Raw genomic sequence first — 13331 nt, 5'->3', positions numbered from 1 at the left:
AAATTTCTAATAAAAATATTTGTTCTTTATTATCAAATAAATATTGTAACATTGCCAAACTGTATTGTTTACTGGAATAGACTGGTGGTACAATTTAAATGTTTGCTTAATTTCAAATAGCCTACTTAAATGTAAGTAGAGTAAAACCCAACTTTTGTTTTTGTTCTTGAAAAAGAAATAAAAATATATACTGTATCTAGACAATTTTTCATACACATAGTAGGCTAACAAAGCAATTAAAACTGTTTCTATATGTGAGTCCTTTAATAAATGTAAATAATGTTTAGCAACAAATGTAAAAAATGTATGAAGTAGCCTACGCCTTATGATCATTGAAGTGTAGCCTATTATTATGTCAAATCCACTCAGCTGCAAATCAGTGTTCAATTTTTCTTAATTAAATGCTCAACATCAATCCAATATATGTTTGTATGTATGCATTATGCAATGGAAAAATGAATGAAAAAGTTAGTTTCCTTTTCACCTTTACAGAAATTACAAGAGTAATCAATATCCTTCCAGCACATGTTTTACTGGATGACTGGGAAATGTCCCGGATGAGGTTGAGTCACCCGCGTTGACGTCACTCGGGCTCTGAAAATGGCTGAGTCGGAAGAGGAGGTGGATGTCTTGGTCCAGAGAGTTGTGAAAGATATCAATAACGCCTTTAAAAGAAACCCGAACATGTACGTATGTGATCTCTCATCGTTGTTTACCACGCGGTCGTCTAGTTTAATCCTTCCAGTGGTTCAGACCCTCGCGCTCAGCCGCAGGGAGAACATAGTGCAGCAGCCCGTGTAACTTGCGCAGGCAGTGGCTGGCTAACGGGCTACTAACCAGCTCTAACCCGCTGGCGCCCGGCGCAGGCCAGCAGCAGGTAGAGCTCACCGACCCTCGCTTTTAGACCAGCTCGTGTGATATGTTGTCTGGGATATCTGTTTAACTGCTCCGTGCAAACGCTGAAAGTTTTACTGAGTGAAATGCGAAGTAAAAGTGTGCATGCTTGTCATGTTAGCTGTTGGTGCCTCTATCAGTTAACTTACTCGCTTGTCAGTTACTAAAGGGCGTGACGAGCTTCACAACATTTAATGTTACATTTATTATCATCTTTCTCAATAATTGTCCAACATGTCTTTTTTGTTTTTTTATCTGGTATTTGGAGTGATAGATTCAATGGTTTCAACATTGTGGCTCTGTTATGTATCCAAATATGTCACTTTTGTCCACATATGAAACATATCTGCATTGCCTGTCTTTTTAAATGTTGAAATTGTTATTTTCCTTTGTGTTTGGTCTGTGTGTTCCATATTTGAAGGTCAGTGCCCTGTCCCAGTGATTTCATCTCACTCTTCTCTTATGACACTCTTGTATCTCTGCCAGAGAGATACATCTGTAATGACTCGGTGTCAGCTGAGATGTTTTGTGCATTGCCATTTGCCTTCAGCTCCTTAGTATTCCGCAGAGTTTCTTAAAATAGCCTTGTGACTTGTTCTGCTTTTTATCTTTTAAAATGTGTTCACAGTGATGAAATCGGCCTCATTCCGTGCCCTGAAGCCCGATACAACAGAAGCCCCATCGTCCTGGTGGAGAATAAGCTGGGAGTGGAGAGCTGGTGTGTCAAGTTTCTGCTGCCCTATGTGCATAATAAACTCCTGCTCTACAGGCAGAGAAAGCAGTGGCTCGACCGGGAAGGTAGGACGAAGGTTTATTGGGTTAGATTGTTCAGCCGGCTCACATTGCCGTGACCTTATGCTGCCTTCTCGTGCTGTCGGAAATTTCCTACTTCCCACTTCTGAAGTTGTGATTTCGAGCTCATCACATTCAAATTTTGACTTGAGAGGGCGTTCATGTCCTGTTTTTTTAACTAGCAAACTAGTATTTTATTTACTATAATTCCAACAGCATGTGAAGGCAGCTGAAGTCTTTATTAAAAGATGGCTGTTCCTACAACAGTTCAGACTGAAAAAAAATGATTTCTCTCTCCTTCTCTTCAAGCACTGGTAGATATAACCTGCACATTGCTTCTATTAAACCCAGATTTTACCACTGCGTGGAATGTCAGGTACATTTTCATTGTATTTCATGATTGTTACCTGAAAACCTTCATATATTTTCTTAATGATCATATGTACATCTATGGTATTTATTTATTTTAGAAATTCTCTCTCTTTCTTCACTTTGATGTCAGGATTCAGTGTCATTTTATTGCGCTGAATGTGTCATTGTTGCTATCTTTAGAAAGTTGTGTCTAATTTGGGACATTAAAAGACATCAAAAGGCTGCTGCTACATTGAACTCTAAATGTGACTTGTTCATAATTTCAGAGATGGGGAGCAATTATTTCCACAAATTCGCTGCTTTGCTAACATTTAGTTTTGTACAGGAAACACTCTATGGATATTTAATCCATGCCTGGTTTAAGAAAGCAGCTTTAGTATTCTTTACTTGGATTTTTACATAAAAAGTCTTTAAGGTAATGTTGCATGGAAGAAACATATCGTCCAGGAGGTGGTGCTGTACTGTTTTATTTGGTTGTTTTGATTTTGCATATCTTTGTGAATTCATCTGGGCATTGATGAACTTGTCTGTTTTGTAGGAAAGAGCTTCTGCAGTGTGGCGTGTTAAACCCAGAAAAGGACCTTTACCTGGGCAAACTAGCACTATCTAAGCATCCTAAAAGCCCAGAGACATGGATACACAGGTTAGAGGATTTAAAAAAATGTAGGCATGAATATAATTTATCTTAAAGGGGACCTATTATGCAAAATTCACTTTCACATGGTGTTTGAACATAAATGTGTGTCGGCAGTGTGTGTGGACAACCGCCCTATAATGGTAAAAATCCACCCACTCCTCTTTTTTTAATCCCCATAAATATAAGCAGTGTCTCAGATCAAGCCAATTGCAGATTATATCTTTTGTGATGTCACATATTAGCATAGACCTCGGCCTGAGTGAGCTGTACTCAGTCCGCCATGTTTATCTCCTCGCCAGAGCATTTAACAGCAGCATTCATGTAAGAAAAGTGTTCTTATTAAAGCTACTAAAGTTAATTCAGTCAAGAGCAGCGAGTAATTTTCTGTTCATTTTAACATCATATATAGCAGAAGGTACTGTATATTACACTGCTTTCACTTTAATACTCAGATCTAATATACACATGCCATTTCTTTACTTGCTGTTTACATTCACACATAACCGACTGTTTATGTGAACTTTGTTTGACATAACCTTGTGTATATTTGACAGTTTAAGCGCAGTAAGACGTGAAAGAGAACTTGGTTTAATACTAAGATACGCGCCATCTGACATCCAGCTTTCTGTGCGTGCTTCGGATGTGTGCGCTTAGAAAACCATATATCAGAAGTTTAGACTGAAATGGCTTTAAAATGCATACAGATAATAAACTTTCATGATGAAGAACTGCAATGTCACGTGAGTGTGACCGCGATAGAGATGATAATCAAAACCAAATAGATGTTTTAGTTTTTAGCAGAGTATCTGAGGCACGAGCTGTACAGGCACAAAAACATCATGATTTTCCTACCACTAAAAAATGACCATTTACAACATGGTATAATAAATTATCTGTGGGATATTTTGAGCTGAAACTTCACAGAAACATTCTGGGGACACCTGAGACTTATATTACATCTTGTAAAAAGGGGCATAATAGGTTCCCTTTAAATCGGGGGCCCACAATGTCATGTCACAAGATGGCTGAAAAAAAGGGAAAGCATATCTTCATTTATATTTTATTTATATTTTGTCTTAATTTTGCATTATTTTGTAGAGAATATTAAGTGTATTTTGATTAAACAATTTTTTTAGTGGAACATTTACATTCGGCCCACAGCCCTCAATCAAGTTTGATTTTTGATTTTTCATAATAAACTGTTTGTTTATTATGTTTGTTGTTTTTTGTAACTATGAATAAATATAATATAAAAATGAAATTCAGTGAAGGCACCTGCTTTAGTGCACTGAGGGTTTATTGTGTGACTCTCCCAAGATGTTCTACTTTTAGTGTACAGTTAAATGAGGTTTATTAAAATATTAAATGACACATTATAGAAGTGCTGCGTTCTGCACCCTTCAAGTGTCCTATTTTTCCAGAGTACTTTAGTTCACCATTAAATTAGATGAGTCTGAATTTTAAAATAGTGATGTATAAAAAAACGAATAATAAATTAGGCATTAAGAAATTAATAATGGAATAGTTTGATGCGCTGTACCGGAAAAATGTGCCCTGCTTTCATGTAGCTGTATTTGTACGGAAGAGACAATGCTCTCAAACTGGCTGAAACGAAAGCAGTGTCCAGGCAACCATGAAATGAAACCGGCTGCAGTTGCAGACCTCTTGCAACATGTCAACAATGGCACTGTCTGAAGCAGAATTTCGTCACTACTGCAAGGGCAAGGGCAGACCACTTTACTTAAGTCCCTGGAACACTATTAAACACCCGTAGCTTGTGCAACTGACAAGACTTAGAAATTATTTGTACCTGCAGGACACATTGGAGCTGTCAGATATTTTGCAAATAAGTACTTGAATTCAAATTGGATCAGGTTATTGTCTGCAGATGATATTGTGTCGTCAGATATTCAGGGTGCTGAGCTAATATGGGATAATAATATTTTTTTTGTGGTGATTTTTGCTTTTATTGTGATAGGATAGTATAGAGTGGACAGGAAGCGAGGTGGGATATAGAGGGGGGAAGGGATCGGGAAAGGTCCACGAGCCGGGATTTGAACTCTGGTCGCCCGAAGCGCAACAGCGCTATATGTTTGCGCGCTGCCCACGAGGCTATCGGCGCTGACAATCTGGGCCAATTTAAAACTGTTATGAAAGAATTTTTTATAATTTGCAGATTTTTGCTCTCTCATAAATAAAACCATAAGTGTGTTAAATTTCTTGTGCATCCAGACATATGTTTATGATCAGTTTGCTGAATTTGTTTGTGTTGTGGATACAGGCGCTGGGTGTTGCAGCGGCTACAGAACGAGTGCTCTGGACAAGAACTGAAGGATCAGGCTGAACCCAGAGGAGACGCTGTGAGCAGGAGGCGGTGTGAGCGACTGCAGAGAGCCTTGCAGGAGGAGATGAAGGTCTGTGCAGATTCAGCAGGCCGTTACCCCAGCAACTACAATGCCTGGTCCCATCGCATCTGGGTATTGCAAAACATGGCAAAAGGAAATCTGAAGGTAGGCCGTCTCAGTCCACTGCGTCCACGTCCGTGTAATTCATCATAATGACTGAAAACATGTGTCTGGTAGATCTTGCTTTGTTTGCGTACGTCTCAAAGATTAGGTTTGTTTTGGATTACTTTAAGGAATGATGGATCACACTGGCACATCATCAGTTGTGTTACAAGGAAGGCAACATGACATGGTTATTTATGAGGTTGATAAATCTACCTGAGCCTTTGATGATCTTGATACCTTTCTTCTCCACTTGAATTAACTTGGGAAGAGACCTGATTACAGAATCAGTTTTCTGTCTTTTAAGCTTTGTTTATTTTTTCCAGAAAGAGCTGAGTGATGTTAGTCAGGACAGCTTATTGGCTCTTAGGGGGTCACTAAGTGCCAGACCTTTGATGTGTGCTTATTCTTAATTGGATACGAAATTAGGCAAATGTTATGGGGCTCAATCCCAGCAAAAGGCCCTCGTATAAAAAGGATGAGCCTGTAGATTTAATGATCCAGGACTAAACCGACTTGAACCAGTCTGAGCCATTCATAGGCTATTTCAGGATAATTGGGTTATGCGGCTGTCATCTTACATTTCTGCATGTCTTGTTTGGTACTATTTTCCTTAGTCTGAATTTCCATCCTAGATCTCTAGTATGTTCTTTACTGAGTTTACAATCTAAATGAAATAATGGTGAAATAAAGTCTGTGATGTTAAAGCTGCAGTCCGTAACTTTTTTGGGTTAAAAATTATACAAATTAAATTTGAGCAAGTACATAACCAGCCAGTGTTCACAACAGTGTTCATCAATAGAGCTTGCCTTAGCTCGATTCCAAATGGTAAGCTTGTAATAATGTTTTTGATTCCAGTGGTACTGGTGGATTTCCGTGGGAAATTCGAGCATGTCTATGCGTTATTACGTCACATCTGTACAGATAAAGAAGGTGTCTCGGCTATGTTACGTGTGAGGATGTTGGAGGTGGAGATTTATAGCCTTTTCTCACAGCACTTGATAGAATTAAACTTATCAATTTGATAGCGGATCCAGAAGGTTCATACGACAATCACCAGTGACAACTGGAGATTCACCCGTTGTAAAATGCAAAAGACTTCGGACTTCGGAGTGGCTACAGAAAAAAAGAGACTGCAACCGTTCCCATGGTAATGACACATATATGTGACTGAAATTAGATTACAATGTTTCCGCTACATTCAATCTGCCGTGGTGGTCCGCCACACCAAAAATCATCCCGCCACGGCTGCAGCTTCTCAGTGAGGTCCGATATTGTGCATACTATTGTGTTATTGTTAAGCCCCACTAAAGGCATAAAAAACATTGTAAAGCACCATAAAGTTTTCATGCACTATATTCCAAGACTTCTTAAGTCATTCGATAGCATAATGTGAGGTAAAAATGAATATTTAAGTCGTTAAAGTTAATGGAAACTCATCTGTCCTCAGTCATTCTCCATTCAGCATTCAAACAGCGCGTTGCGTTCGGTTACGACAGTAACACGATGACACTCTCTCCAAGATAAATGTTCCCATTATTATACTTTATTTGTAGATAAAGGTCTATGGTTTGCATAAAATGACTTTATCTTGCTGGAGTTTATTGCGCTTTCTAAATCATGTTCCTTTCTCCCGGGTGTCTGTTAGATTACACCACTGGAGTAGAGAGCACTATGAATTGTTCTTCATGCGCACCGTAACTGAAATTTAAAACTGTTAAAAGAAAAGGCTCAATAAACTGTTGCATAGATATAATACACTAAACATCAAATATCTCTTCGCTTTGTGCTTTGAACTTTTCAATGCGAAGCGCTGCACGCTGTGACTTTGCGTTTCTTCAAGTGCATCATTCTGCGCTCTGGATGCGCATAATCGCTTTGCCGCTCTAAATTGGAGCCTTTCATATTATAATATTTAGGGGAGGTTTAAACACCTGGGGCAAGGGGGTGTGGCCCATGGAAATATCACTCATGGGCGACGCCCCTTCCCCTCCCCCTGGGGAAATGGGCCTGCCATCACAGCGTTAAAAAATCCTGGAGGAAACACTGGATCATATTCCAGTTTTAAATATGCATCTGATTACAGATACGTGTGTTTGTATTTCAAAGAGAACCAGTTCTATGGAACATTAATTTGTTGGTATGACAATTAGAAATTAGACAGCACAGAAATGGAAACTGAACAACAGGTACCCCTAATACACATTAAATGTAGTCACGCAATGCTGATGTTGTTAACATTTAACAATTTGAGAACAAAGTATAATTTGCACGGTTTGAAGTGATATATTATTGAATCAGCGTGATGGGGAGGTTTAAACACCTGGGGCAAGGGGGTGTGGCCCATGGAAATATCACTCATGGGCGACGCCCCTTCCCCCTGGGGTATGCTTCCCCCTGCAATGCTTTTTTTCCCCTTAGTTGGTCAGAACAAAAGTGGATGTTACTTGTTCAGATGGCATTTTCCGGTGAAAATTCTTATGTTGGTCATACTTCCAAAAAGTAGAATCTGTGATTTCGAATGACAGTATCCACACCGTGACTGACAGCCGCATATTGCCCTCACAACATTGAATTTATCCGCACTGTGCCGTGGCACGTAACCCACGTAAAGTTGATAATTCCGCGAATAACTGCAATTGCAGATTTCGAACAGAGATTCTACAGCTTTAAAATACTTTCTCTGTTATCGGCTTATATTGGATATTTAATTGTACATGCTCGGGTCCTTTACTTTTATTTTTAGATCACCCTTTCTGTCATCTAACACTCACTTAGAGCTTATCTTTATTTGCACAAAAGGTTTAACATCACTTAAATGTAACCTTTAGTTAAGCCAATCTCAAAATGAATATTCATTATGTCTTGTGCATAAATTCCCTTTTAGCATTTAAAATGACTGATTTAGTTTTAGTGTTTAATTTTTATTTATTTAGACAAAATTGTATACATTGTATATCAGCCATTTATCAGTTATTTGTTGTAACTTAAAAAATGGCTTGTTGCTGGACAGAAATGTAATATCGGTACATCCTCAATTTTTGCAGTGCTACAGAAATTACTCACTTTTGCCTTTTCAAATTTTTGCACATTTTAACGCTGTGTAGTAACTAATATGCATACTGTATTTTTGCATAACATTTTTGAGGTTTTTGAAATAAATTGATTGATATGTTGACATCCATAGATCTTACAACTTAAAGAAAGACCTGTGCACATATATATTCAAATCCGCATACCTATAGACTAAACACATAATATGCATGTGCACGGCGTCATCGTTTTCACAGATTTTGCATTCTCGAGCCACCAAACACTGTTGTGTCGTGCAAATGAGTGGCCAGAACGCATTCAAAGCTTTCTGTTTTTAGTTAAAATGGTGTCCTGTAAGCAGCCCCCTAAGTTAATAACTAATGATCTTTGCAACGGAAGTGAATTAATCAAAACTAACTTTAGCTGGACAATAACTTTACTCTAGAGCTGCTGTAAAGCCACAACAATCTTTAATTTCCTATTATCACTGTAAAGCTGCTTTGAAACAATCTATATTGTTAAAAGCGCTATATAAATGAAGGTGACTTGACAACTTGGCAACTGAACAATAACTTCAAATTTTGCTGTAACAACCTGAAGCATGATTACGTTAAATAAAGATAATACTCTGTGACTTTATACTCCAGGTTCTGCATGATGAGCTGTCCTCCACCCGAATCTGGGTGTCCATGCACGTGTCAGATCACAGCGGCTTCCACTACCGTCAGCACCTGCTCAAAGCCCTGTCCAGAGAGCTGAGCCAGGCTGGTGAGAGGGACCTCCACCCCACCCAGCAGCCGAACGGAGAGGGCACGGCGGGAGCGTCTGATGACAACCACCGGAATGACGTCATCCCTCAGCTCTTCCATCAGGAGATGGAGCTCTGCACTGATCTCATCGAGTCATATCCGGGCCACGAGACGCTGTGGTGCCACAGGTGAGAGTGATCAGACAAAGTGTTTGAAGCCAGTAACAGATCTCCAGGTCTTGCTGTGCCGATAGTAGTCACGGAGTCAGGCAACATCAGACTGTGCTTCCACAAGTCTCACTGTGAAATACAGTGACTTTGTTTGCCAGAAGTCTGTCCTTGGCCCTCAGCTGATCTGGCCTGATGTGTTTATGGCTTACTGTTATAAAATGATGGATGGTCTTTTGCTGCAGAGTTGTAGCTCACAGAGGGAGAGGCAAGCAGTTTGCTAGATCTCTGTTTCTAGCTCTTTTAGTTTTTCCCCTTCCCAGCCTCGTCCCTCGTGTCTGATGCAAGGAGCAGCTGCTCAGTGAATGGTGTTTAGATACCTTTAGCTTGTGTTTTTCCTCCTAAAGTGCATCATAGCAACATATATTTCATTTACAGGTCTGCTGTTAGTTTGAAGAGGTGAGATTAGTGTTTGTGCAACATTTCACACCACTTAATGCTTAAACATGAAACATGAGGAATTAATAAAAAAATTAAAGATTTTTCTAGTCGACTAGTATTCGCTCATTTAAGCGATTATTCGACTAATTGCACGTGTATATTAATAAGCCATATAAATCATAATAATGAGCCTTTAATTGCCTATATATAATACATAGCCTAATCAGCGCTCAAGCGCACGCTTAAAGCTTGCCACAGCGCACCGGCACAAGTAATGATTATGAGTGTGTCATGAAAAAAACAACGGACCGTCTAAACATTTGAATAATTTATTGATAATGTTTTCTGTATTTTCGGACAATACGCCTGTATACAAATGACATAATCTGAAAATATTTATTTTCCATTTGAATTGGTTGGCAATCGCTTGACATTTCAAGCTGTCTATAGATATATTTCTCACGTCTGTGAGGCAAGTTTACACTGAGTTTTGGTTTATTTTTTGACGTACTCCAGTTCACAGAGACCGAGACGGCAGAAGGCGCATCCTGTTTGTTTATTTTTATTTTACATAGGCACTGTTTTCTTGTTATTGTGAGTTTAAACAAATAAAACAGTTTTGAATCATGTTTCACTCTTATCTGTATGACCAAAAATGACAGTATTTTAAGTTGTTTCTGCTGGTAAGTGTCCGGCGTAAGTGCGCTATACTTAAGCTTCCACATTCTCACACAAACACTTGGATATGCGCCTAATAATAGCGCACATTTATTGTAAGTTAATGTTAGAGTGAGCACGAGCAGCCAAGTTACTTACATGTTTCAAATGATAGGCCTAAGCCATATTTGAGGTCGATGGATGGAAAGGTGAACGTTTGGTTTTCCTGACCGACATACTGTAATTACCACAAGGAACCGCCGATAACGATTTGTCCCTCACGGACTGCGTGACTTTGCCACAAGTTTTTTTTCTGCGAATAACTGACTTATAACAATTTTGGTCGACTACTGATTAGTTGGAAATTAGGGAGCTGCTCTAAAAAGCACTATCATTAAAGTTGTCCATAATATCCCATGCACTAAATTAAGTCTGGATAGCATATGATGGCATGTAACAAACTTTGATTTTGTTTTGGTTTTGGATTTGTAAACCATTTATTTTATGATTTTTTTTAAAAGTGAAAATAGTATATAATAATATAATAAAATAACAGTTATCAGATAAGGAAAAATTCAATGTTCAGGAATTCAGATCACACCAAAGGTTTCTTGTTCCACAAGGAAAAATAGTGGTTATCAGAGCAGCCATTAAGTGTATTAATGCATCAACGAGATATTAGTTGCTACAATGATTTCATCTTTGTTGCACAAACTGTATGTAATGTAGTCTGGGATGTATTTTCTTTTACTTTGGATTGTTTTGTTTTTTTGTGGTTTTTAAAGATGAGGGCATGTCATAATTTGACATCAGGAACAAAAGTCAAAAGAAATGTATTGTCGTCCTTTTTAAAAGTTGATAAGCCTATTTATTTTGTAATTCTAACATTGAGCATTGTATTTTCTCTGCGACAAACCTGTGACCCACCATAACTATAACGTAAAGAGCATTTTGTTGTATAGTAAACGGGTATGTGGTTTTTGAACAAACTCAAAACCAGGCTTCTTCAACAGGCGACATGTCTTTTACCTATGGCACCAGTGGCGGAGGGAGCACGTCCAGGGGGCAGGATCGCAGTCTCCACCTCTCACCCACACCGATGTTCTCCTCAGCGAGGAACCCTGTGACGACGGCAGCGCCTCCCAGGCCATGGACGTTGACTGTGTTCTGGATGGAAGCAAACATGGAAGCTACACGCAGGACACCAAGCGGCTAAAGCGGGGACCCCTGCTCCCCCATCCCGGACTTCCCTCCGAGCACTCGTTTGTCTCTAGAATCATCACAGGCTGCAGGAGCCCCGAGCAAAGCAGCTTTGCCATTTCCTACAGAAAGTGGCTGGACTCTGTTATAGGTCAGTAGCGTGAGAAACACTCCGCCCACCACAGTGTGGGAGAGCTGTGATAGGTCAATGTATTTCTGGCTCCAGCCGCCCACACCGGTTCTCTAAAAAACGACTGGACTCCTCGGCCGGTTTGTCAGAGATGCCCTGCCGGAGCAAATTCCCACTCATGATGAAAACCCATGACCCGTCTCAACAGTGTAAATGGTCTGTTTCAGCTGCTTTAGTTCAGGTACTGGATATCTCAGGTCTGTTTTCAGTGTACAATCCTTTTTTTTTTCTTCTTTTTTTTTTTTTGTATCAGAAGCTACAATTGTAGTTTTTTTTTGGTCTTTGTTGGTCTTACGTTGTTTAAAGTCTTCCACCACAAATCAATTACAGTATGCTCTCATCAAGCTGTCTGCAGTTTTCTGATTCCTGTCGGGAGTCTTAAACGCACACTGTGGTGCAGACTTGAAAAGAACACTTAGAGCCCAAAGTGATTCTGACCCAGTTTCCCTCTTTTGTTTAATTGGGGGCAGACTGGCTCTGAATCCTGTCTACTGCTCGTCCCTGAACTTTTGTACCGTAGCATGAACATTTCGGTCAATATCTTGACGTTTTGCTACAATAAGTAATGTGAGCACAATCATTGAATTTAAAGATTCTTGGAGCCATTTGATATAAAATATTAGGGCTAAAGACAGACATTTTCATAAGTCAATAAAAACAGATTAATGCACATGAAATTGATAGCTGCTGTCCTCATTCAGGGGAGTTTGTATTATATGACATATCTATTGCAAGTTCAGCGTGATGATTCTTGGATGTTAATTAATGCTCCTGAAGCACATCATCTTCACTCATTGGAATAACAAAGGTGACGTTGTCACGTTGGACTAGTCTCAGCATTTAAGCACAAGTTTTGGGTTATAGTTCATCCAGCTGGTCTCGCAGATGCATGGGTTTTCATGATGAAAGGGAATTGCAGAAGTAGGAATAGTCTTTCTCAGCGTGGCCCAAACGTGGCTGCAGAAACAACAAGCTGCCATGTTCAAGCCCATTTGGTGCAGATTGGTGCTCATTCTCTGCACTGGGGAGAAGGGCCTGGGTTTACAAATGCTGCTTTTTGTTTAACACTATTTTGAACATAAAGGATATTTATGCAAATATGAAAAGTGAAATGTTGTGAGCTTCACTTAATGATTTATTATGAAAGCTAATAAGCTATTAGACACTTATGGTTGACTCACTGTTACTCCGTAATTATTAAACTTGTAATAAACTTTGAAGTTTCACAGGCTCAGTCTTGCATTGACAACTTAATTCGTTCACAGCTTATAGTAGGTTGTGAAAATCTGAATAGACTTTATAATATATCGCTTTTAAATCAGGACAATGCCTTTTCCTATCATGTACGAAACTATTGTTAGGTGATTCAACTTTAGCATTCTAGCAAAGCTTTTACAAAACCATGTTTTTCAGCATATCTATAAAAGACTTGTAGAGTTCGATCTTAAGTTTCACTTCATAAAAATCTATTACTGTTCTTCTTCCTCTTCTTTTTTTTCCTGCACAGTTGCACAAGAGCTAGAATTCTGAAAGTATTTGAGTTATATAATTTCTAGACAGACTCTCCAGGACCATTTCAGAGTGATTTTCTCTGCATGTCTTGGACTCTGACACTTTTTTTTTTTTTGAGAGAGAGAGAGAGAGATTTTTGAGCTGCAGCAGCAAAATTGCCGGATGTCTGTCACCTCAAGA

At 39.1% G+C, this 13331-nt stretch overlaps 1 protein-coding gene across 1 annotated transcript; it reads left to right on the top strand.

The window, feature by feature from the left end:
- The first annotated feature begins 553 nt into the window (after positions 1-553).
- On the top strand, positions 554-13325 carry ptar1 (protein prenyltransferase alpha subunit repeat containing 1). The gene is made up of 7 exons (XM_082168687.1): positions 554-686; positions 1523-1692; positions 1996-2062; positions 2597-2701; positions 4977-5205; positions 8883-9172; positions 11263-13325. Exons 1-7 carry the CDS (start codon positions 601-603, stop codon positions 11606-11608), a joined length of 1293 nt encoding a protein of 430 aa, XP_082024813.1. The 5' UTR covers positions 554-600; the 3' UTR covers positions 11609-13325.
- The last annotated feature ends 6 nt before the right edge of the window (positions 13326-13331 follow it).

The sequence above is a fragment of the Leuciscus leuciscus genome (assembly GCF_965113295.1).
Source record: "Leuciscus leuciscus genome assembly, chromosome: 5".
NCBI classification, from domain to species: Eukaryota; Metazoa; Chordata; class Actinopteri; order Cypriniformes; family Leuciscidae; genus Leuciscus; species Leuciscus leuciscus.
The sequence above is the reverse complement of the archived record's forward strand: the minus strand, read 5'-3'. Positions and strand labels throughout refer to the sequence as shown.

Bases quoted from the DNA above. Each gene is read 5' to 3' on its own strand.
- ptar1 (XM_082168687.1), top strand. From the start codon at position 601: ATGGCTGAGTCGGAAGAGGAGGTGGATGTCTTGGTCCAGAGAGTTGTG. The intron at 2,063-2,596 runs GTACATTTTCAT...TCTGTTTTGTAG, and splicing joins ACCACTGCGTGGAATGTCAG to GAAAGAGCTTCTGCAGTGTG. The intron at 5,206-8,882 runs GTAGGCCGTCTC...TTTATACTCCAG, and splicing joins TGGCAAAAGGAAATCTGAAG to GTTCTGCATGATGAGCTGTC.